This window comes from Hemitrygon akajei, chromosome 6 (genome assembly GCF_048418815.1).
Source record: "Hemitrygon akajei chromosome 6, sHemAka1.3, whole genome shotgun sequence".
Lineage (NCBI taxonomy): Eukaryota > Metazoa > Chordata > Chondrichthyes > Myliobatiformes > Dasyatidae > Hemitrygon > Hemitrygon akajei.
Window position 1 is genome coordinate 120,573,264 of NC_133129.1, and position 25,651 is coordinate 120,598,914.

Below are 25,651 nucleotides of genomic sequence, written 5' to 3' on the forward strand. Positions count from 1 at the left end.
TTGGTTTCATGGCTACCCGGAGAACTGATGGATTTCAGAGATGTATACTTTGATAATAAATGAACGTTTGAACCTTTGCCTGTTATTTCATCAAAGAATTCCACCAGATTTGTTAGGCAAGATTCCCCCTTAAGGAAACCATTGCTGAGTTTGGCCTGTTTTATCATGTGCCTCCAGGTATGCCAAGATTTCATCCTTAATAATAAACTAAATAACTTAATAAACTACACTCACGTCTGCCCCTGGCACTCTCAAATTTCTGGCATGCTGCTAATGTCTTCCTCAGTGAAGACTTAAACAAGATATTTATTGAGTTTATCTGACTCCCATTACTACCTCTTCAGTGTCATTTTCTGGCAATCTCATGGCTGCTTCATCCTCCATTTGGAATACCACTTGTTTGGGATTTGTCTATACTGTGCCTTCTGAAAAGCTCTCAGACACTCCAGCCATTGTTATTCTGCCATCATTCCTACTCGTGTCCCCTTCCATTCAACACAGGCCAGCTCCTCTCTCATGCCTCTGTAATTCCCCTTACTCCACTGCAATACTGATGTCTGTGATTTTAGCTTCTTCCTGTCAAATTGCAGGGCGAATTCTATCATATTATGATCACTGTCTCATAAGGGTTCTCTTACTTTCAGCTTCCTAACCACATCCGGTTGGTTACACTACACCCAATCCAGAATTGCCTTTTCCCCAGTGGGCTCAATCACAAGCTGTTCTAAAAACTCATCATGTAGGCATTCGACAAATTACTTCTCTGGGATCCAGTGCCAATCTGCTTTTCCCAAACTACCTGCATATTGAATTCCTCCATGACAATCGTAACATTGTCCTTTTTACATCTCCCATTTTAACCCTCATCCTGACCACTGTCGAAGGCCTGTACATAACTGTCATCAGGATCTTCTTAGCCTTGCAACTCCTTATCTCCACCCCCAAAGATTCTACATCTTCAGATCCTGTATCAACTCTCTGATTTCATCCTCTACCAATAAAGCCATCCCAACCCCTTTGCCTATCTGCCAGCCTTTTCGATAAAATGAGTATCCTTGGATGTGAAGCTCCCAATTATGATCTTCTTGCTGCCAAAACTCAGTGATGCCTACAATATCATACCTGCCTGTTTCTAACCAGTTTACTCTTAACATACGGAACGTTGCCCAGTACAGGGCCAGAGACACCAAACAGTCTGCATTCATAACCCCTCATAAGTCCAACCAATTACTTGATAATTTCACAGCAATGAGTGCTCTCTGCAGGTTTACTAACATTTATCTCACAAATCTGTGCTTCAACAAAGTATTTTATTTAACTTTTTGCTGAGCAAGAGATTTGATCTCTACAAGGGAGGTGCGGTAGCGTGGTGATTAGCACAACGCTTTACAATACAGGTGAGCTGGGTTCAATTGCTTATTCCTGGGTTCAATCTGTAAGGAGTTTATATGTTTTCCCTATGACTGTATTGGCTTCTGCCGGGTGCTCCAGTTTCTTCCCACATTGCAAAGTGGAAGTTGTCCTGTAATTAGACTAAGATTAAAATCGGAGGATTGCTGGGCAGCACGATTCAAAGGGCTGGAAAGGCCTATTCCGTGCTGTATCTCAATAAAATAAAAATAATGAAGGGCAGGGAGCACATTTTGAGACTTCCTTTGAAACAAATGTTCATAAAAACCAGATACATTTAACTGCCTTTTGACTGGATTCATGGGAAGGACCCTGGTAATAAGCAAACTATTTTAAATGGAAGAAATCCTCTCCTGAGTCTTTGCACTCTCATTTGGCAACAATGGCCACTGGATGAATGACTGGTAAATTTCAGGTTGTCAGAAAAAAATTGCAATTCGCTTTTAGTCTGAAAACTTACAGGGAGCATATTGAGAAGTGTCTGACTTATTGTCTTACCATCCAGGTATCCCCCATGTTTATTATGGATGTGATGCACCATCAATAACTCTCGGAGACGTGAGTTAAGGTAGGCTTTTATTGGCTGGAAGAAAGCACAAGCAGCAAGTGACCACCACACAACATCCTGGAGACTGAGGCCGGGGCTGTGTCTCCACAGAGATACTGTAAACTGAATAGCAATAAAGCCAGACCAGAGAAGTTGGGGGTAATAAGTATCTGTACACAAGGTGAAATGCTCAAAAGGGTCCTGCCCTATGATAATAGTTGGGCCTGGCGCAGTGATTCTGATGGTGACGTCAATGCTGCATGAGCTACAGAGAAGCATTCTGTGTCAACAAGCAGAATGGAGTGCAGACAATGGAGTGTGCTTTGAGGAATGCTTGGAAATGCACTGGAATATCAGGGGGAGAGGAATAGACAAGGAGAGGTAAACAGGCTGGTGACATGGGCAGATGGGTGGCAGATGGAATTTAACCACCATGAAATATGTAATGTTACATTCCAGCTGGATAAATGTAAGAGGCAAAATAAACTGGAGGTTGCAATGCTAAAAGTATAATCATACAGAGATCTACAATGCATGGGCATAGTTCATTGAAGACGATGGAACAGTTTGTTAAAAATCTAACAGTTTTGGGGTTTGATAGCAGAGTCGTATGGTCAAAGAGCAAGGAAGTTATAATGAACCTTTACAAAACATTTGATTATTCAGATCTGCAGTTCTGGGTAAAACACTTCAGGAATGATGTACAGATTTTAGAGAACATCTTTTAGAGACATTGTAAAATAGTTCCATGGAATGGGGACTTTAGTTATGTAGTTAGTGAGGAGAACCTGGGGTTGTTTTCTTTGGACAGGGTAATTGCAATGGGATCCAATCGAGGTCTTTAAATTCTTGAAGATGAGTAAGTGGAGAGGAGCTGCTGCTATTGATGGAAGAGTCAAGGGATAGACCATGAAGATGACTGGCAAATGTACCAAGATCTTTTACACAGAGTGGTTAGGGACTGGAATGCACTGCCAAGGTTAGCGATGCAAGCAGAAAGATGTTGGGGAGGTATTTAAAAGGAAAGAATTTGCAGAACTATGGTGGGAGAATGGACTAGTTAGATTGCCAGAGCAAATACACATTGAATGGGCCAAATGGCCTTCTTCCTTGATGTAACTATTCCATGATTGTGATTCAGTAATTATGTGAGAGAGGGCTTGTTGTAAATGTGAAGATGTTTCCAAAGCTCCAAAGATCTTTGAATGATGTCATAGAGGCATGGAGGCATAGCCCAGAAAGTAAGAATCAGAAGAGAGTACATGTTTCCCCCGCTATCCGAAGGTAGAGCGTTCCTATGAAACCATTTGTAAACCGAAATGTCGTAAAGCGAAGAAGCATTTGCCATTAACTCACATGGGAAAATTTTTGAGTGTTCCCAGACCCAAAAAAACCTACCAAATCAAAGCAAATAACACATAAAATCTAAAATAACACTGATGTATAGTAAAAGCAGGAATGATATGATAAATACACAGCCTATATAAAGTAGAAATAATGTATGTACAGAGTAGTTTTAATGGAACACCACATTTTGTACACCCATCAATCCACTCAAGCAAGACTTCCCATTTTATCCATTACTGGATGCCACAAAGAGACCACTTTGCTACGAGCAGAACCAATAGTAACATCGGCAGCTTTCAAGATTCTTTCTCTCTGTGTGTAAGTAGTATGAATGGTGGATGCAGGCAAGTTCAACGCACGCACAATGCCTTTATTTCATTCACCACGATCGAAACATTTAATTATGTCCAATTTTACGTTAAGCGTAACACCCTTACGAGCTGTCTTAGGCTTTTCCGATGACACATCTTGCTAACGGATGTACAAAATAAATCGAGATAAAGCACAGATGCTCACAGACACAGTTCAAAGCTATGGCGGCTTGATGCTGAGATGCTGAGTGCAGTTCCTGGGGAAGGAGCTTGGTGGCGCCACTCTCACTGCTTGGGGTGCGCGTTGCCTCTATAACGGCTCGCTGCAAAACAAATGCTGAATGCTATTTTTGCTTTTCGCCTTTTCTCGTAAGAGTGAAAATCTTCGGATTTCTTTTGGTTAGCGAAAACGGGTACTGATGTAGGTCTTTCGTAAAAGTGAAGTGGCGTAAAGCAAACTTTCGAAAAGCGGGGGATACCTGTACTTTGTGACTTAAAAAGTAACAGTGGGAATAAGGAAGGGTATGGCCTCTGAACTGAATGCAGAGACACAGAGATCAGTAAGAAGCAACCGGATAGAGGAAATCTAGAACAAGTTTCAGCAGCCCACAGGAAGTAGCCGATGATCACTGTCTCTATCTTGCTTCCCAAACATTGAGCACATCTACACGAAAGCAGCATCCATCATCAGACACCCTCACCACCCAGGCCAGGCTCTCTTCTCACTGCTGCCATCAGGTCGAAGGATCACAAACCTCAGCACTCACACCACCACGTACAAGAATAGTTACTGCCCCTCAACCATCAGCTCTTGAACAAAAGGAGATAACTACACTCACTTGCCTATCCATTGAGATGTTCCCACAACCAATGATCTCACTTTAATGACTCATTATCTTGCTATTTCATGTTCTCGTTACTTATTGCTATTTATTTATACTTGCATTGCATAGTTTGTTGTCTTCTACACTCTGGTTGATCTTTCATTGATCCTGTTTACTGTTACTATTCCATAGATTTGCTGAGTATGCTCGCAGGTAAGCAAATCTCAGGGCTGTATGTAGTGACATACATGTACTCTGATAATAAAACTTACTTTGAACCTTGACTAGAGATAGATTGAACTAAGCTTCGTGTATCCAGTAATGTATCAAAAAACAGCATAGACTACTGTCATTAATGCTAAGTTACTTCATGGACAGATTTGTACAGAAGGTGATATAAAAAATATAGTGAATCAGAGTATGTAATCTGACATATTCAATACAATGAGAACAGTTGTATTGAGACAATAAATGCAACACAGGATGTGACACAAACTCTTAACCTGGAGAAATGATCCACTGAAATTTCCAGATCCTGCAGCAGATATTCTAAGATGTTGAGTGCAGTGAAAATTTCAGTCAACAGAGACCAATAGGTTGATTATAGTTGATTGAACTTACAACTCTATAGTTACATAAATAATTAACCAAATACAAAATTTCATATATTTGATGTTTTGTATGGGTTTATTCTTTAAGAAGATGCAGTGTACATTATATCAAATAAAATGTATCTTGAATAACAGGGTGAATCGAGTGGTATGACTTCGATACACTGAAGTCACAGACACCGCTGATTCATTGAGACACTTCCTACAATAGAGATTGCTCTATGGATAATTGAACCTCTGTTTCTTTGCTTTTGCAAGCCAACAGGTAATTTCAGTAAACGTGTAGCCAGCTGTGTTAGCACAGCAGGTCTACTGGTCAATCCTCAAACAAAACTGACTCAGAAGAGGGTGGAAACTTTCCACAGTTTGGAGGGAGTGGAGCAATTAAAGCTTTTGCGGTGAATCCTATGCTAAAGTTGCCTGTGTGTCTCCAAAATCCATCACCTATTTCAGATTTTCAGGAGCAGCAGGATTAACTTTGCACTGTGTTTCTTCATTGAAATCAGAGACATGCCAATACCTACTATTCCTGCGGAGCTATTTGAGGTGTCTCTGAGTCCCTGTGTAAAGAAGTAATTTGTGGAAACAGTCTTAAGTTTGTCCTGAGTTCCTGTGCTCCATATCCTTCAGGATGGACATTACTCAATGGTTTGTACTGGGTTTACAATCTCAGAAGACCATAAGATAAAGGATTTGGCCATTCTACTGTGCCTATGGAATCTGCTCAATTGTGGCTGATTTTTTACAACCCATTCTCCAGACTTCTCATAGCCTTTAGCTCCTTTTATCAATGAAGAACTCATCAGTCTCTGCCTTACACACACACACACTTACAATGAATTGGCCTCCACAGCCCTCCATGGTAATCAATTCCACAGGTTCACCATCCTCCAGCTGAAGAAATTCCTCCTCATTTCAGTTCTAAATATATCATCCTTATTCTATACCCTTGGATCCTAGACCCTGCTCCTAATGGAAACATCCTTTCCACATCCACCCTATCCAGACCTTTTCACTGTTCAGTAGGTTTCAATGAGATCCCCCCATCCCCCTTTCCCTCTGAACTTCATCAAGTACAGTCCCAGACCAATAATATTCCTCAGACTTTAAGTTCAGTGGTAGAGACCACAGAGTTAAGGTTATTTTATATATTTTAACCTCCAACTCAGAATCATGTAGATTCAACCCACTGTACAAATTCTAAATGACACAGCCCAGGCTAACATCTCATTGTCAAGCTGGTGTGGGCAAGAGTGTGGTTGGAAGACATTAAAATAACATATTTTGTGATCCACTTTAGGATATTTTGGAGGACTGACAGCTATACATCACTTTCATATTACTGAGCAGAAGTTTTGAAATTTGGAGAGGACATAAACGTTAAATAAATGCAACAGCGAGAAGGTTCTCAGCAATTTTCCAGAAGAGGTGGCAATGAAATGGGCAGAATACAGGCAGGTGGGACAGGTTTACAGCAATGGACTCAGGAAGAATGAGAAGATGCACATAACAAAATGGTCCCTGGTACAGGGGAAGGAATGTGACCTCTGGGAAAAGGGAATCAGATCCTTGGGAAGAGGGAATGTGACCCCTCAGAATGTGAATGTGATCCATGGGAGAGGGACTACATCCTCTGTAGAGAGGGATAAAGATCCCTGGAGAAGGAATATGATTCCTATGGGAAGAAGGGTAGGAGATGAATCCAATAATTGTCCTGTGAATGAATTTAGTTGAATAGGTTGAGGCATTGCTGATTAAAATCACTGAAGTCACTAAGTCAGTAGTTGTGTTTGATGGATGAAGCGTGCTGATTGGTGCAGCTGTCGTGTGCTTTTATTGGTTGCCTTGTATAAACAACGCTGTAAGTTCGAAGGATGCAGTTGTGAAACCAGGCCCATTAAGAGTCGCCTGTCCTCTGGTTAGCATCACCATGTGCTGCTTCCATGAGGGATTCCTACTTCAGGTGCTTCTCGATCCAGTCTTTGAACGGTGCTACACTGGTATAGACAGTGAAAAGTTCTTGGCTGCACTCGCTCTCGTAGCCCCAGCTGACCAGCCCCACCAGGTACCAGGTGAACATTTCACCAGCCTTGTCTGCGGCTGGGAAGGTGGCCACACCTCCCGTCTCCAGTGGGCAGATGTTTGAGAAACCTTGGGGATCCTGACGGGCACAGAACATGTTCTCGGTGATGCTGACAGAGATCCCGTGCTCCTCGTACTGCTGCTCACACTGGACCGCATCGCCGATCTCGACGGTGCCCACGCGCAGGGTGTCATTGCTGCGGCTGGACTCCTTGGGCTCGCTCTGTATCCTCCAGCCGGTGACGTAGCCCTGGGCGCTGATGGCCGATAGATCCTTCAGGTCAGGAAGGCACACTGGCTGTACCTGATTGGTGATCTTCGCCTTGTCCATCAGTTTGATGATAGCGATGTCGGAATCCAGCAGAACCGGGTCGTAGGAAGGATGCACAATGACTCCAGCAATCTGAAGAAAGTAAAGTGAGATCAGAATAGTAGGTTAAAATACTGTTCTGCTTCGTTGGCTGCCTACCGCCTTTCAGGGTGAAACACAAATAAAGTGCTGGAGAACCTTAACGAGGCAGCATCTAGAGGAGAGAAATAAAACATCAACTGTTTATTCATTTCCGTAGACGCTGCCTGGCCTGTTGAGTTCCCCCGGCATTTTGTGCGTGTTGCTCAGTATTTCTGAATCTCTTGTGTCTCTGCCCTTCAGGATGAGCTAGTAGTCAGCACATTCCCTGTGCAGCTCCCTCTGCATTGCCCTATTGGTGATAGGTACAGCTCCTCCCAACCCCAGCATGTACTCCTAGGGAAAGTTTGCACCTCAGGAAGAGCAGAAATGGTGATAGACTCTGGGCAACAAAATGCTACTGCGGATAGTGCAGTTGCTCCCAGTTCCAGGGGCCGTGGCGTCCTTCTCTCCCCTTCTTAACATTGTTTCCTTACACCCACCCCTGCCTTCTTCATGCATAGTTCTCTAGAAGGGTCACCCTCATATATCAGCCACTAGCTTTGTTAATTCTTGTGGGGAAACACCTTCAGCATCAGTTAGACAGAACATTGAGTACTGGCAATGAGAATGACTGGTAGGATCTCACAGCTCCAGTGACCTGGGCTCAGTCATGGCCTCTGCCACTGTCTCTGTCAAATGTTTCCCCTGGATACCCTGGTTTTCCAGTTTCCTCACACTACCCCCCCCCCCCCCCCCGGTCCGCAAGACACGCAGATTTGGTGGGTCTATTGACCAAGGAAGTGGTAGAAACTGGAGAAGTTAATGGGATTAGTGTGGAATCAGTGATAATCAGCAATGACTCGGTGAATAAAGGACTGATTGCTTGCTAAGTAGTTCAGCGACACTGTGAAACGTAACCCATGTCCAATAGTGAATGTCTAGAGGACAAAGTAGTCTGCTGGTTCATTCAACAATGGGGAAAGGGGTTCTTAGATTACACGTCAGAGCAATGAGTACTGTCCCTTCAGAGTCTGATCGCCAGGGGAGCTCCCTTCCCCTTCAGGACCTACCTGCAGGTACTGCCGGCTCTCCTCCTGCTTTGCTTCATCGTAGAAGTACTTCCCCAGGACCACCATCAGATCCGCCGTATTGATGAGCGCCGCCTTGCCCAGCTCCGTCACGCAATGGGCAGCTACCACCACGCTGCGCTCATTGAGAACTGCCCCACTGCAGGCCAGAAACCAGGAGTGCCCGCTGACAATCTCATTGCTGGTCTGGGACACCTTCTGGTAGAGCGCAGCCTGCCAGGGCCAGGCTATCGAGGCCAGGTTCTGTCGGCTGAAGTTGCCCAGCTTTCCACAGACTGCAGATCGGGGAGAAAGAGAGAAAGGCAGGGTGAATGTTACTCTTCAGGGAGACACACGAGACATGAGGCCAAAGAGAAAGGTCGCAGTCAGTCTGAGCACCACACCACAATACAATGATATATACCTAGAAGTTGGAGCATCTAGAAGTATTATAATAATAAACCATCGGACCATAAGGTATTGGGCACAAAGAGATTCTGCAGATGCTGTAAATCTTGAGTGGCACACAAAATGCAGGAGAAACTCAGCGAGTCAGGTAGGATCAATGGAGAGCAATAAACAGTCAACATTTCAGGCCGAGACCCTTCATCAGGACTGATATAAGAACAGTTTTATCCCATTTGGCCCACCAAGTCTGCTCTGCTATTAATCATGGCTGATTACTTTACAACCTCATTCCCCCACCTTCTCCCAGTTAACACTTTACAACCAAGAACCCAACAATCTGCCTTAAATACACCCAATGACTTGGCCTCCACGGTCTCTGTGGCAATGGATTACATCTTCTGGCTGAAGAAATTCCTTCTCATATCAGTACCTTTTTGCTGAAACCATCAATGTCTGTAGTGAGATGCTGAAGATGTTCTATAGGTCAGTTGTGGAGAGCGCCCTCTTCTTTGTGGTGGCGTGTTGGGGAGGAAGCATTAAGAAGAGGGACGCCTCACGTCTTAATAAGCTGGTAAGGAAGGCGGGCTCTGGCGTGGGCAAAGTACTGGAGAGTTTAACATCGGTAGCTGAGCGAAGGGCGCTGAGTAGGCTACGGTCAATTATGGATAACTCTGAACATCCTCTACATAGCTCCATCCAGAGACAGAGAAGCAGTTTCAGCGACAGGTTACTATCGATGCAATGCTCCTCAGACAGGATGAAGAGGTCAATACTCCCCAATGCCATTAGGCTTTACAATTCTACCGCCAGGACTTAAGAACTTTTTAAAAGCTATTATTAATGCTTTTTGAGATAGTGATTTAGATGCATATCATATTCTTTACTGAGTTAAGTATTGTATGTAATTAGTTTTGCTACAACAAGTGTATGGGACATTGGAAAAAAGTTGAATTTCCCCATGGGGATGAATAAAGTATCTATCTATCTATCTATCTATCTTAGACCAAAGTCTCTTTAGCTAATGGAAACATCTCTCCACATCCACTCTATCCAGGCCTTTCAGTATCCACAAGAGTTTAATAAGATTACCCTTCAAAAGAGCAACCCCAGAGGCATCAGACGCCCTCATACACTCAGCCTGTTATTGACAGCATCAAGGACATGGATTAGAGTACTCAGAAGACCTGCATTAGAGGTGGAGGGGTTCCATCACCTTACAACTACTCCCCTTCTGCACCTAGGGGTCACCACCAAAGAGGCAAGTCATCCTCCATCCTGAAGAACTGCCTGAGAAGAAGGTAATGGAAGATGTGTTTAACATAACTAATGGATTAATTGGGTAGAAGAGGGAAATTATTTCCCTCTATTGAGAGATATTGAGGCTCTAGTTAAGAAAAAGAGGGAGGTATACACTATGCACAAAGAATGAAAACTAGTGGATCTCTTGATGACCATCTTGTGCACTTAAGAGAGAAGTTAGGAGGACAAAGATGATATGAGAAATATATGACAGGCAAGATGAAGCAAATTCCCAATAGTTTCTACAGGTACATTCCTTTATGTGGCACACTTTTCCTCTGGTTCTCATTTTCCCAGATCCTACGCCTGACCACATTCAACTGATCCTTTTCTGATTCCCACCACCACCCTGTTCCCACTTCACAGCACTCCTAACCCCTCGCCAACCATGCCCACTCCAGCCCAGAGTTTCTCACCCCAACAACTGTTGTTCTTCAGTCACCCCTTCATGCTCCCCCTCCCCAGTCGCACTGCAATCATCTCTCCACCCGTCACCATCCCCATCCCCATCCTCTCCTGATCCACGACCCACCGATTTCAGGCATTTTGGAACTTCTTTTCCAGTGTTTTTATCCTTAATTTCCTTGTAAAGTTAAAACCTCTTCTGACCAACCTTTTGGAAATCTTATACCTTCATCAAAGGTTTCAAATTAACGGTCACATTTTAGCAGAATAGCTCTTTATTTTTTTCTCTATATGATCTAGCAAACAGTTACTATAGCCTCAGATTCATTTGAAAAGCAAAACAGGAAAATATGAAAAGAAATCCTCCACCTGTTGCAAAGCCTACCATTCACATTGCACTCTTTAAATCCGTCCTTAATGCTTCAAACTAATGAAATTGCCAGTAACCTATTTGGATGCACCACGGTGTGGTATGGAAACTTCTCTGTGCAAAGCAGAAATTGCAGAGAGTGGCCATGCATAGGAAACAGACTCCCTTTCAATGGCTCTGTCCACTCCTCCTGCTACCTGGGCAACGTTACCAACATAATCCGGGACTCCTCCCACCCTAGCCTTCTTCCTTTCTCCTCTTCCAGCAGGCAGAAGAGACAAAAGCTTAAGAACATGCACCTCCTGTCCCAAGGACAGTTTCCATCATACTGTTATAAGATTTTTGAATGGACTTCTTGTATGGTAAAGAACTCGTGAGCTCACAAAGTTACTCAGCACGGCCCTTGCACCTTTTTGCACTATATTCTCTATTACTGTAGTACTATATTCTCCATTCTGTTCTTTTTCCTTCTGTACTTGTGTATGGAACGATCCGTCTGGATGGCCGATGAACAAAAGCTTTTCACAGACAGTAACAGATCAATAACTAATAACATTGCCTCTGCAGGAGCCTTTATTACAGTTTGATTTACTTGCTTATGTACCACGACCTTTTTTAAAGGGATAGCCTCCAAACATGGTGTGGGAGAAGGGGCAGCAAAAGGGGTAATGAACAAAGTAGCTAACTTGCATTTTTATCCATTTGAACCGTATCCCAATGAACTTCTGTAACCCAATGTCCTAAGCTTAGGCCTGCAGACAGCCTTTCACAATCAGGATGCAGCACTGTGTGCAGATGGCCAAAAAGACAAACGTAGACACTTATTTACATTTAAGACCATAAGATAAAGGAGCAGAATTAGGCCATTTGGCCCATCGATTCTGGTCCTTGTCTGTCTATGATTATATGATTAAAAGTACCTTGTGTAACGGATGTACAGTACTTACTTGTTCCTAGTTACATGTATCTGCCTGTGTAAAAGATTCACTTGTGTGCTGGTATTTGCCTGTCCAGCAGTATAACTATATGCCAAAATTGCTGTGTAACACTCTGCTGGATAAACGTATCACTGCTTGAAGTCTGGTCTCTGGAGTCGATTTACTTCGACACATAGAAGCAAAGGAAATAGGCAGGGGAGGTGATCCTTCAGCCCTTCAAGTTTGTTCTGTCATTCAATAAGGTCACGCCTGATCATCTGCTTTGTTCCCCATAGACCTCGCTATCCTTGGCCTTTAAATGATATCTGCTTCCTCCTTGAATGGAATTAATGATATAGCCTTCACTGCTTTCTCTGGTACAGAATTCCACAGGTCCACCACCTTCCAAGTGAGGAAATGTCTCCTCAGCTCATTCCTAAATGGCCTAATCCATATACTTAGGCTATCTCCTATAGCTTCCTACTTCCAGCCATCAGGATCATCCTTCCTGCATCTATCTGTCCAGTCTCATCGGATATCATACCACAGCCGGCCCTCCTTATCAGCGGGTTCAACCATTCGCGGATCGGGAAAACCTAGAAGTTGAGCATTGCTCGCCTCACGTCTCGTTCATTCGCTACTTGTGTTATGAGCGAGAGGAAGGAGCTTAAGGCTAGTAAGGGATGATTAAAGCACTACAGCCTCAAGAACTTAAAGATCACGGGGGAATCGGGATCGGCTGATGCCAAGGTGACATTGATTTAAAGTATACGGGAGGATGTTTGTAGATTATATGCAAATACTACGCCATTTTATATAAGGGACTTGAGCATCCGCGTTTTTGGTATCTGCGGGGGGTCCCAGAACCATTCCCTCGCGGATAAGGAGGGCCGACAGTACATAAAAAAATGAGCTTTTCAAACACCCTTTTCCATTTTACCACCAAAAAGGTTGGAACCTAAATGTCATTTATCTGGAGCCATACTTACTGGGAATACACAATGGTGATCGGCCACTCCATTTGCCTGTCTTGAGACACGTTCTCTTCCTGCTTCCAAGGCGCCTGTAGAACGGAGAGATGCACTCATACTCCAGCTGAGTATGAGGATGATAGAATCCTGATGGGAGATTCCCGACATGCTGTACTGGGGCTTTCGTGGGTGAGATTTGGGAGTGCTCCTTGTCTAGAATGGTGGCCAGTAGCCGGTGAAGTGGTGTCCTCCTGTTGATGAAAACAAGCAAAGGTCCTCAGTCTTATTATGTCACGTTACTCTGACAAATAGCGCTACTCAAAAGATTTGATCGTAGAATCTTGTGTCAGTCTGAAAGTGTGTCAAAGGGATTGCCCGTGTATAGTTTCATGGAATCAGTTCACACAGGGTATCAGAACGACAATGGAGCCTACACAGTGTAAGGCTGAACTTTTGGTGAGAGTTTGTAGAAGCTTGATTTATCAGTTAAAATTATGTCCCAAATTTTAGTGCTTGTTGCAAGTTAGCCTGTGACACAAAATTTAAATGAACTAAATATTAAGTGTAATATATAACAGATACACTTAGGCAGGGTTTGTGAGAGTTTGCAGCCAGCTCAACTCCCTGCAAATACGAGTACACAAGTGGCTTGAATGTCAAGCTCAGAGTTACCGAGTTGGAGCATGAACTGCGGGCACTCTGAAACATGAGGAAGGGCAAGGGATATCGGTACAGCTTAGTCCAAACATTGGCTGTTCCTCTTCAAGGTGGGGAAGGTCAGAAAGGGGTTGGTATAAAGAATTTCCTGTGCCCACTTTCCTTTTTTAAAAATGGTTATGGTTAAGAACATCGTCTATTCAATTCAATAGCCAGATTAGTTTGCAGGTAAAATGATACAACTTCAATAGGTTTAGGATATTGAAAACAAATATGATTTGGTCACCAAACACACTCGCACATTTCTACAGACGTACCGTGGAGAGCATTCTAACCGGCTGCATCACCGTCTGGTATGGAGGGGGCTGCTGCAAAGCAGTGAAATAAGCTGCACAGAGTTCCATCCTGGGCACTAGCCTCCGAAATATCCAGAACATCTTCAACAAGGAGTGATGCCTTAAAAAGGCAGCAACCATCATTAAGGACCCCTATCACCCAGGACATGGCCTCTTTTCATCAGGAAGAAGGCACACACTCAATAATTCAGAAACAGCTTCTTGCCCTCTGTCATCTGATTTCTGAATGGACATTAAACCCATGAACAGTACCTCAATACTTCTTATTTCTATTTTTGCACTAATTATTTAATTTAACGATTTAACATATACTGGATATACTTACTGTAATACACAGTTTTTTTCTGTTATTATGTATTTCAATGTACTGTTGCCGCAAAGACAACAAATTTCATGACAACACACACAAAATGCTGGTGGAACACAGCAGGCCAGGCAGCATCTATAAGGAGAAGCACTGTCAACGTTTCAGGCCGAGACCCTTCGTCAGGACTAACCAAAAGGAAAGATAGTAAGAGATTTGAAAGTAGTGGGGGGAGGGGGAAATGCGAAATGATAGGAGAAGACCGGAGGGGGTGGGATGAAGCTAAGAGCTGGAAAGGTGATTGGCGAAAGTGATACAGAGCTGGAGAAGGGAAAGGATCATGGGACGGGAGGCCTCAGGAGAAAGAAAGGGGGAGGAAAGCACCAGAGGCAGATGGAGAACAGGCAAACAACTAAATATGTCAGGGATGGGGTAAGAAGGGGAGGAGGGGCATTAACGGAAATTAGAGGTCAATATTCATTGCATCAGGTTGGAGGCTACCCAGCCGGTATATAAGGTGTTGTTCCTCCAACCTGAGTTTGGATTCATTTTGACAATAGAGGAGGCCATGGATAGACATATCAGAATGGGAATGGGACATTGAATTAAAATGTGTGGCCACTGAGAGATCCTGCTTTCTCTGGCGGACTGAGCGTAGGTGTTCAACAAAACGGTCTCCCAGTCTGCATCGGGTCTCACCAGTATATAAAAGGCCACACCGGGAGCACCGGATGCAGTATACCACACCAGCTGACTTTCATGACATATGATGGTGATATGAAACCCAATTCTGATTTACTTCTTAAGGCTAAATCAACCAGTAGTGAATGGCTCAAAAGGTGGACATTATAGAAAGAAAGTTTAAAACTGCCACTCATCCTGATGGGAGTTATACAGAAAAGGGCACAAGATGCAGGTAGGCTGTACAGAAAGAGAACCTGAAAATAATTGTGTAAATATATCAATATAAACATGGTTGTATCACATTAAAAGACTACTGGGTATAATATGGAACCTTCAGAATCAGGATAACAGTAAGATTTAAATGGCAATATGGAAATTGGGGTCATATTGGTTAACTATTTTGTCTTTGTATTAACATTAGAGAAAATGGATAGAAAATTGTTAGTCTGCGTCTAATTAAGAGTGATTGAAACTTGAACACATTCAGATTGCCTGGGATATCCTGTACCCACTAGTAAATCATTAGTAAACCTCAGTAAAGATCATACCAGATGAACAAATAAAAAAAATGTGAAGAGACAGATTGAAGAGTATCTACAGATGGTATTTAAATGGCTTTATATGCATTTGAGAACAGTCCAAGTTAAATCATATGGAATCGAACACATATTATTGAATTCTTTAAGAAATTGGCTGAGGTCAAGAGACAAGAAGGATTATCTAGCTGGTACCAAATTGATAGGGTACAACCAGACTGCCCTTCTGGGGACCTCAGCTATGTCCACACTAACTAATGAGATGAAATGCCTTCTTTGAAAGACATACAGGTGAGAGGCAATGTGAATGAGTGCAATATCATGACATGTGCCAGTGACATTAAATCTGATTCTGATCCTTAGTACAGATCATTAACAGTTTACTCCAATGAGTAAAGTCTTACAATATGCTTAAAGGATTGACAAGAATGGTATTTCCCTGACTGAAGAGTCGAAAATCAGGACAATTTCAAGGTAAAAGGATAGGCTATTTAGCTCTGACTTGAGGAGAGATGTCTTCACTTAGGTGTGGAAACATCCGAATTCTCTGTCCTGAGGGCTATAGTGCTCAGATACTGTGCTCACTCAAGATTGATAGCTGAGGGAAGCAGGGATAGGTGATAATGCTGAACAGAAATCAATTGTAAGTAATGGCAAAGCAGGATCAAGGAGCTGGATAGCCCACTTTTGTCCATGCCACTTAGAGATACAGTCACGCAGCAGAATATACCAATTGGTCCATCAGGTCACTGCTGACAATCAGGCCCGTTTGTATTTGTCCATTTTATTTCCACATGAAATCACCTCCTGATTCAATGATTTATCTTTGCACTAGGGACAATCAACAGTGGCCTATTAATCTACCAACCTGCCTGTCTTTGGGATGTGGAAGGAACCAAAGCACCAGGAGGAAACCCATACAGTAACATCAAGAAAGGGAAAACTCCGCACAGATTGCACTTGAGATCATGATTAACCCTGGAACTTAGGAGCTATGTGGCAGTGACTCTAGCCACTGCACCACAGTGCCGCCTTGTTATTATGTTCCTAAATTGTGCCATATGCATTTCATTTTTGGAAAACATGAGGGAATTGGCTCCATCTGAACCCTTGGAAGTTACAACATTCAAAATGGTGCAAAGGGAGTGGGTATACAAAGAGACCAGGACTTAGTGAAATAGACCTTCAAAATGTCATTACCAGGTGTAGTAAAGGATCAAACGGTTTAGAGAATTGTGGGCTTTATAGCTAGAGAATTGGAATTCTTAGGGATGGAGCAGTATAAAGTATTTGCACCAGGAAGATGGTAAACGCTTCTATGCATGGCACCTTCAGAATGATTCATGCCTCCAAATTCATCGCCTAACAGTTTATTAAGAACCTCAAAAGTAAACAGCAGAGGGTTTTACTATTAGAGGAAATATCTCACAGACTATGAACACAAGGAAATCTGCAGATGCTGGAAATTCAAGCAACACACACAAAATGCTGGTGGCCTGCTGCATTCCACCAGCATTTTGTGTGTGTTGCTCTCACAGACTACTCCTCCTTTATTCAGCATTATGCACCCATGGAGGAACTTCTGGGCAATATCTTCCTTGGAGGAAGTGCTATATTTTTTTCAGGGAATCCAAGAATTCAATTATGATAAAAGATTCCACAAACTTATTTAAATTCAGGAAGTAAAGGGGTGTATGATCAGGAATCCAAAATAGGGAGCTGATAGAATAGGGAGCGGCGCAGATGCGTAGGACTTGGGTGGGAAGTACTGTTTAAGAAGTGCCATCTGACTGAAATTGGGGAAAAGGTGCTGCAATCAAAAAGTGGTAGTAGCTTTGAACTTTCTTCAAAAAAGAATGATCATCATTAGGGACAGAGGTTTAATCTAAATCCCATAATTTCATCTCTCCTTACAACATAGGAGGTCATTCAGTTGACTCTGAACGTTCCCATCAGTCCCATCGCCTGGTTCACCCGTAAGCTATACTCTCTCACAAAACTCATCAACTCCTGCCACAGGCTCTACCCATTCAGGATGACTGAGGCAGCAGCAACAATTAACCTACAAGGCTGCATTTATGTGGAAAGAAAATGGAGCAGAGAGAACATGCAGACAGCACAGGCCCAGCGCCCGAGGGCAGCATCCTGAGTCTCTGGAGCTATACGGCATTTGCACCATTGCACTGCCTCGTTGACAATAGCTTTTTGTTCACTGAATGAAGGAATGCAATTTAGATCAGACATCAGCCATGACCTTGTTGAATGCAAACACTGGCTCGAGGCACTACCCTTGTCCCACTATTCCCATGTCAGCATCTACCTACATGTAAATAACACAATAACAAAAGCACCCACGTATCTCACTTACTGTGCAAGTTGTCCTGCAATGTTTTACGTAGAGCATAGACCACTTCAGCACAGTAAAGACCCTTTGGCTTATACTGTTGTGTCAGAATTTTAACCTGTTCCAAGATCAATCTAACTTCTCCCTCCTACATGACCATCCATTTTTCAATCATCTACGTGCCAATCTAAGAATTTCTTAAATGCCACTATGCCACCACCCCTGGCAGGGCATTCCACATACCCATCCCTCTCCGTGTAAACAACTCTGACACCTCCTCTATACTTTCCACCAATCACCTTAAAAAATGCCCCCTTGTATTAGTCATTTCCAAAACGGGAAAAAGTCATTTCCAAACCCAGAAAAGTCTCCAGCTATCCATTTGATTCGTGCCGCTTATCATTTTGTAGACTGTCACCCAACACCCTCGTTCACTCCAAAGAGAAAAGTCCTAGCTTGCTCAACCCATCTTCATAAGACACGTCCTCTAGCCCAGGAAACATCCAGGTAAATCTCTCTAAATCTTTCACATTGTTCATAAAGTGAGATGACTAGAGCTTAACCCAATATTCCAAGTGCAGTCTAACCAGGACTTTATAGAGCTGCAATATTTCTTTGTGGCTCTTGAGCTCAATCCCCTGACTAATGAAGGTCAACACACCACAAGAACCCTATCAACGAGCAGCAAGTTTGAGGAATCTATGAACAGGGACCCCCAAGATTCCTCTGTCTCTCTCCACTGCCAAGGATCCTGCTATTAACCCTATAGCCTGTCTTCCAATTCGCCCTTTCGTACAGATAAATCACTTCACACTTTTCTGAGTTGAACTCTATCTGTCCCTTCTAATCCCATCCCTGCATCCAGCCAATATCCCACTGCAACCTACAACAACATATCCACAACTCCACCAACCTTCGTGTCATCTGCAAATTTACTAATCCACCCTTCCACTTCCTCATCCAAGTCACTTATACAAAATACAGAGGAGGGGTCCCAGAACAGATCCCTGCAGAACACTGACCTCCAAAGAGAACACGCTCAATCTGCTTTCAGTGAGCAAGACAATTCTGAGTCCACACGCCAGTTTCCCTAGATCCCATACCTCCTGACTTTCTGAATGAGCTTACCATGGGGAACCTTATCAAACACCTTACTAAAATCCATATACACTGCATCCACTGCTTTACCTTCATTAATGTGCTTTGTAACATCCTCAGAGTTCTATCAGATCGTAAGGCATGATCTGCCCCTCACAAAGCCATGCTGACTATCCCTAATCAGACTATACTTCTCCAAACACTTGTAGATCCTGTCTCCAAGAATACTCTCCAATAATTTGTCTACCACTGAAGTAAACCCCACAGGTCTATACTCCCAAATACAATTTGATCAAACACATTGATACGGTGCTGCAGAGCAAAAAGTTGGGGAAGATAACCAGAAGCTTTGTCAATCAGATCAGTCTTTGGGAGCATCTTAAAAGAGAGGGAAGAGGAAATTCAGGAGGGGATCTCCAGACTTTGCTACTGTGGCTGTGGAAGACACAACTGGCAAAGGGGGAGAAATGACCAAGAGACAAGGAACGGAAGTGTATGTGTGTCAAAGGCTGGTAGAGACGGGGAAAGGTGAGTTAAAGGAGGATTTGTAAACAAAGAGAGTAGAACGTGGCAACTGGCATCCAATGTCACTCATGGAGCAGAGGGGTGATGGGTGACTGAGACGCAGGCTCTCGATCTTTGAGTGGACTTTAACTTCTGACCACAGGGGTTGGCAGAACGCCTGAGGCTGCCCAAACATGTGATCAGAGTAGGAGTCCAGCAGTGATCAAAACAGGCCTGTATCCGTGAAGAGGGAGCACCGACGGCCAGGCCTCGGGATATTATATTGCAATCTCACAACAGGCATCGGGCAATCTCACCTGGTCTGAGGCTGTGTCGACAGAACTTTCTGTTTCACCAAGTTAGGGAGCTTGGGTTGCTTGCAAGCTGAAACAGAAAGAAATACACATCAGCCCCAACAGCAAAAGGAAACAGTGGGTGGTGCAGTGGCATAAGCTATATTCACTGCCCAAGAGACCCGGTTCATTCCTGAGGTCCAGCACTGTCCACGTAGAGTTTGTACCCCTTTGACTGCCTGAGTTTCCCCTGCGGGCTCTGGTTTTCTCCCACATGTAGGGTAAATGCCCACTGTGAACTGTCCCTTGTATGTAGGTGATTGGTTGAAGGAAGAGTTGATGGGAACGTGGGGAGAATAAAAAATGGGATTAATGTAGGATTAGGGTAAATGGGTGACTGATAGTGTGAACTTGATGGGCCAGAGAGCCTGCTTCTGTCTTATAACGCTACAAAAGGCAGATCTTCAGAGGAAAATTTCCCCCTAATAGAGTCAGAGTTGTACAACACAGAAACTGGCCCTTCTGCCCATGATGTCTGTGCTGACCAGTTTGCCTATCTACACTAATCCATTTCCCCACACTAGGGTCATGTTCTATTCTGCCATGCCTTTTTAAGCAGCTGTCTGAAGATCTCCTTAAACCTGGAGTTCACATCTGATTCCACCTCCTCCTCTGGCAGTGAGTTCCAGGTGCCAACCAGCCTACTCCGTAAAAACTCTTCCCCACAAATTCCTTTTAAAACCCTCCCCTCTCAACTTAGACCCATGTCCCTCTCATGGAAAAGAGATGCTGGCTATCTACCCTATCCATACCCATATAGTTCTCTCTCTGTACCTCAGGGAAAACAAGACCAGCCTAACCAATCCCTCTCCAAAACTAAAGTCCTTCAATCCAGGCGCATTCCTGGTGAATCTCTGCTGCGCTTTCTCTGGCACAATCACATGTTTCTGAACAGAGTGGTGACTAGAACTGTAGAGAATACATCAAATGTGGTTTTAACCAGTGTTGAAACCTCATCTGGCGTGAAAACAATTCAGTGGTAGAGTTTTACCCAGAGCAACACACAAAAATGCTGGAGGAACTCAGCGGTGGAGCAGCATCTGTGGAAATGAACAAACAGTCGACATTTCAGACTGAGGCTCTTCTTCAGGACTGGAAAGGAAGGGGGGAGACACCAGACTAAAAGTGTGGGGGAGGGGAAGGAGGATTAGCTAGAAGGTGTTAAGTGAGGCCAGGCGGGTGGGAAAGGTCAAGAGCTAGAGAAGAAGGAATCTGATAGGAGAGGAGAGTGGACCATGGGAGATAGGGAAGAAAGAGGGGCACTGGGGGAGGTGATAGGCAGGTGGGAAATAGAAGAAGAGAAAAGGGGCAGGGATTTTTTTTTTACCAGAAGGTAACTTGCCATCAGGTTGGAAGCTACCTCAATAGAATATGAGCTGTTGTTCCTCCATCCTGGCAAAAGAGGAGGCCAAGGACCATCATGATGGAATGGGAATGGGATAGGAATTAAGATGGTTGGCCACTAGGAAATCCTGCTGTAGGTGACTGGGGTGGAAATGCTCGACAAAGTGGTTTATGTCGGGTCTGACCAATTCCACTCTGTGTTCTATCCACTTGCTGTGAGCATATCATGAATTAATCTGACGAGGAACTGATTAAATTGGTCTGTTCTTCCTCGTGTAACAGTTGCCTGCAGCAGGCATCTAGTGGAATGCAGCATGGTTTCTAAAATAACTACATTTTCACAGAGTCTGGTGTTTTAGGGAATGCTTCCTCTGCGGAATAATATGGGAGTTGTGTGTTGTACAAATTGCTATATCTCTGATTCTATACTATGTCAAAACCTTCTACTTCAGTGTTGGCAGATAACTTTGATCAGACAGTGTGGGAAGGAATTTCCTCTTGTATCTTATCTACATATATTTTACTTAACTGGGAAATGCAGATGGAGTTGTACAGTGTAATCAAGGCAGACGGCAAGTTACTGAGGGATTGCTAGATGTTAATCTTTGCAATTTTAAAGAGTTACATTAAGGTTCTTTTAGAATCATAGAGCATGGAAACAGATCCTTTGGCCCAACTCATCCATGCCAATCAAAGTGCCTCCCTGAGTTACTCCCATTTCTCTGCATTTAGCCTATTTGCCTATAATCTTTCCTGTCCATGAACCTGCAGAAATGTCTTTAAGGCCTTGAAAATGTACCTGTCTCTATCTCTTCCCTCTGCCTGCTCCTTCCACATCTCCACCACCCTCTGAGTGTTATCGAGTCACAGTGCGATCATGTCATTTTCCTTAATTTTGAGTGTAAAATTACTCCGCACTAATAATATGAATCACCAAAGTAGAAGCAATAAAAAACAAATCATTTTCTACTTTTAATTCAGATTTCCAGCTTCTACGGATTTTCTTATGTTCAAAGCTGAATTAATCACAAGACCCAGCAACAGCTCCTGATAATGTAATCCATTACTTTACCAGGACTTACAGTTGGTTTCAGCTTTATTTCCTTACCTACTTCCTTCTAAACCTTTTCTTCCCACAATATTTGAGGCTAAATTTGGGATGATCACCATGGCAACAATGATAGAAGAGAACTGGAAACAGAGGTCTACTTTCTCAGGGCCCCAGTTAATTTCCTCCAAAAACTTACCTTTCCACCCTGTTCCTATCAGTGAATTATTAGACCAACTTGTAAAATTTACTCCAAGGGTTGTTGTAGCATCTTGCTCCAACACTCAGGCACCCAATATCAAAATTCCTACTCCATGAATCTTATAGTTAGTCCCCAACAGTTAAGCATTTCACACAACAACTAGTTTTCGACCTATAACATGTTACACAGCACTGAACACAAAACAGGACTTACTGAGTTACCTTTAATACACCTTGGCCGTGTTTCTGTCCACGTCCCGTCTTTTTGGCATGTTATCTGTGGGCTGCCACTCAGAACAAATGAGTAATTGCAGGTAAAGCGCACAATGGTGCCCAAGATGGCATGCCCCTGGTGCATTTTCCCACTTCCTGGGATAATTTTTCGATGCCCATGCATTGGTACACCAGGGTCGCTGCAGTGCTTCACCTCTGGAACTAAACACAGAAGCAACCATAGCAGTGATTAACAGCCAATGTTCTCTCCATTTGTTTTACAGCTGCACGGACCAGCTATTGCACCAAGTAGGACATTTTTACACAGCCTGAAAACTGCGCAACTCTTTAAATATTTCTTGTAATATGCATACTATGAATATTTAGAATGGAAATGGAAAAATCACACACTTTTGTTTTTATTTATTGATTAAAGGGTATAATTAAATACAGTACAACAAAGAGAATCGTTCTCATTTTGCAAACCATTAAACTTAGCTGACTTTGGTGTTCAGTCGGCCAACAGTTTATTAACAATGAGTTGCTGACTTCCATTCTGTGTTCATTGTTACAATTTGTAACAGTGTTGTAGCTTGAAACACTGACAATGTAAATACATTGAAGGCCTAAAATGTTTCAAAGTAAAGGCTGTGGTATTTTCTTAATAATAAACGTATGGATTATGTTCATTAACACAATTAATCACAGGGTATTTCACAAATACATTAACATATTTTCAAAATTATATTATCATAAAAGGCAATTCCAGCTGCGTAGTAGCAAGGGCCATGTGCGCAGGGGCATTTCAGTTACTGTGCAGCCGCACACCCGTGCAGCTCAGAGGGACCAGTGATAACTGCTGCCACATCAATCATGCAGACCACAGGTAATAAGCAGTTCTTTTTTTTTAAACAGTTGATCACTAGCATTTTCCTCCAGTTAAATCTCAACACTGCAACCATACTGAAGTCTTTTTGAACACAACTGAGCCAATGCTGTTTTATAAATGTCCAAGAGAACTGTAAAATCTCTACAGATCTTCAGTGTTGGTATTGGGATGCAGGACAACACGTGTCCCGGCAACACACCAGGAAAGCATCCTCTGGAGATACATCAAGGCTAGACAGCTTCAATGACATTAAGAACACAGCACAGAGACAGGGCCTTAAGCCCATTGAGTTTGCATCAATCAACAAACACCCTGTTGAAGGTGCAACTGGTTATCAGGAAGGCTAATAGAATGTAGACCTTAATTGCTGGAGGTATTCAATTGAAGAGCAGGGCAGTTATGGTGCAGCTATACAGGGTAATGCATGCAGTTCTGGTCTCACTACTTGAGGAAGGGTATACTGGCTTTGGAGGTGGTATAGCGGAGGTTCACTAGGTTGATTCTAGAGATGAGGAGGTTAGCTGGAATTCAGATGAATGAGAGGTGATCTTACAGAAACATATACAATTACGAAAGAGATATAAAAGATAGAGGCAGGAAAGTTGATTCCAATTGCACGTGACACTAGAAATAGGGGACATAGTCTCAAGATTTAGGGCAGAGATGAAGAGAAACTGCTTTTCTGGATAGTGAATCTGTGGCATTCTCTGCCAGGGAAGCAGTAGAGGCTACCTCATTAAATTTATCTAAGACACAGTTAGATTTTTACTTAGCAGGAGAGTCAAGGGTTATTGGGAGAAGGTAGGTGTGTGGAGTTGAGTCCGTAGCTAGTGCAGCCATGATCTTATTGAATAGTGAAGCAGGCTCAACGGGCCAGATGGCCAACTCCTGTTCCTATTTCTTATCTTCTTATGTTCACCCATTTATTCTAACCCTGCATTAAAGCCACTCTTATTTTCCACACATCCCTATTCACTGTTCCCCAGATTCCACCCCTCACCTACCCACTGGAGGCAATAAACAGTGGCCAGTTAGCTTAACAACCTCCACACCTTTGAGATGTGGGAGGAAACCAGAGAGCCACATGTTCGTAGAAAGAACATGCAAATTCCACACAGACCTTACCCGAGGTTAGGAATGTAAACAACAGTTTCATCTGGGTGGAAACCTAACAGGAATGTGAGCACCAACTTGCCTAGTTTTCATTTAACATCAGCTGCATTCATCTTTAAAAACATCCTGGATGGGAGCCTCTTTCTGACAGTCAAATATCCATAGATATCTTCATCCTGAACTCTTCATGTTTGACGTTTATGGCAATAGTAGATCAAATTGGTTAGAGATTTCTTCATGATGCACTTCCAGAATGTGAACATCACCTTTAAGGCCAGAATTTATAGCCGATGAATCATTGCCCTTGAGAAGGTGAAGATGTTTTTTGAATTACTATAGACCTGGTGAAGGTGCTGCTGGGGAGGGAGACCCGATGACAATGAAAGACTGGCGATACAGTTCCAGGGCAGGATGGTGTGTGACGGCAGATATTTGCCCAGGCTACTCCGACTGCAGGTGACCGAGCTTCTTTTCCCACTGCCCTTGTCCAGGTGGCTGGTAGAGGCCACACCTTTGGCAGTGGCTGTAGGAATAGCTTGGGCAAGTAGCTGACGTGGTATTTTGTAGCTGGTTCACACTGCCAACACTAGCGGAGGGTGAAGGAGTCGATGATGAAGATGGTTGTTGGAGCACCAACCAATGAGCAGCTTTAGGGAATACAGAATAGGTCCATCAATCCACCAGGTTTGTACTGAACAGAATGGCAATTTAAACCAAATCTCTTCTGCCTGCACATGATCAATATCCCCCCATTTCTTACATATTCATGCATTTCTCTAAAAACCCCTTCAATGCCACTCTCATATCTGCTCACGTTACTCCCCTGCAGACTGTTTCAGGCATTCAGCACTCTATGTAAAGAGAATATACTGCACACGTCTCCTCTCCTGTAAATTATGCCTCTCACCTTAAATACACGCTATACAATTGGGGTTGCGGAGTAGAGATACATCTCTACCAAAGGAGGTGTAAGGCACCCCTTCCCTCCACTAGTCTGCAGATCATCCTTGGGCAGGGTGTAAGGCCTGCTTAGCCCCCTCCACTGCC

The 25,651-nt window shown here is 43.3% G+C and overlaps 1 protein-coding gene across 2 annotated transcripts in view; it reads right to left on the reverse strand.

Moving 5' to 3' along the window:
* Nucleotides 1–1,973: 1,973 nt before the first annotated feature.
* LOC140729420 (inactive serine protease PAMR1-like) overlaps nt 1,974–25,651 on the reverse strand; it is a 176,612-nt gene continuing 152,934 nt past the window's right edge. For both annotated transcript variants that reach the window (XM_073049139.1, XM_073049137.1), the window contains 5 exons: nt 22,612–22,824; nt 19,761–19,827; nt 12,979–13,211; nt 8,594–8,886; nt 1,974–7,535 (listed from right to left, as the gene is read on the reverse strand). In XM_073049139.1, the coding sequence (XP_072905240.1) occupies nt 7,005–7,535; nt 8,594–8,886; nt 12,979–13,211; nt 19,761–19,827; nt 22,612–22,824 (1,337 nt within the window). In that variant the 3' untranslated portion in view covers nt 1,974–7,004. The remainder of the gene's footprint in view (nt 7,536–8,593; nt 8,887–12,978; nt 13,212–19,760; nt 19,828–22,611; nt 22,825–25,651) is intronic.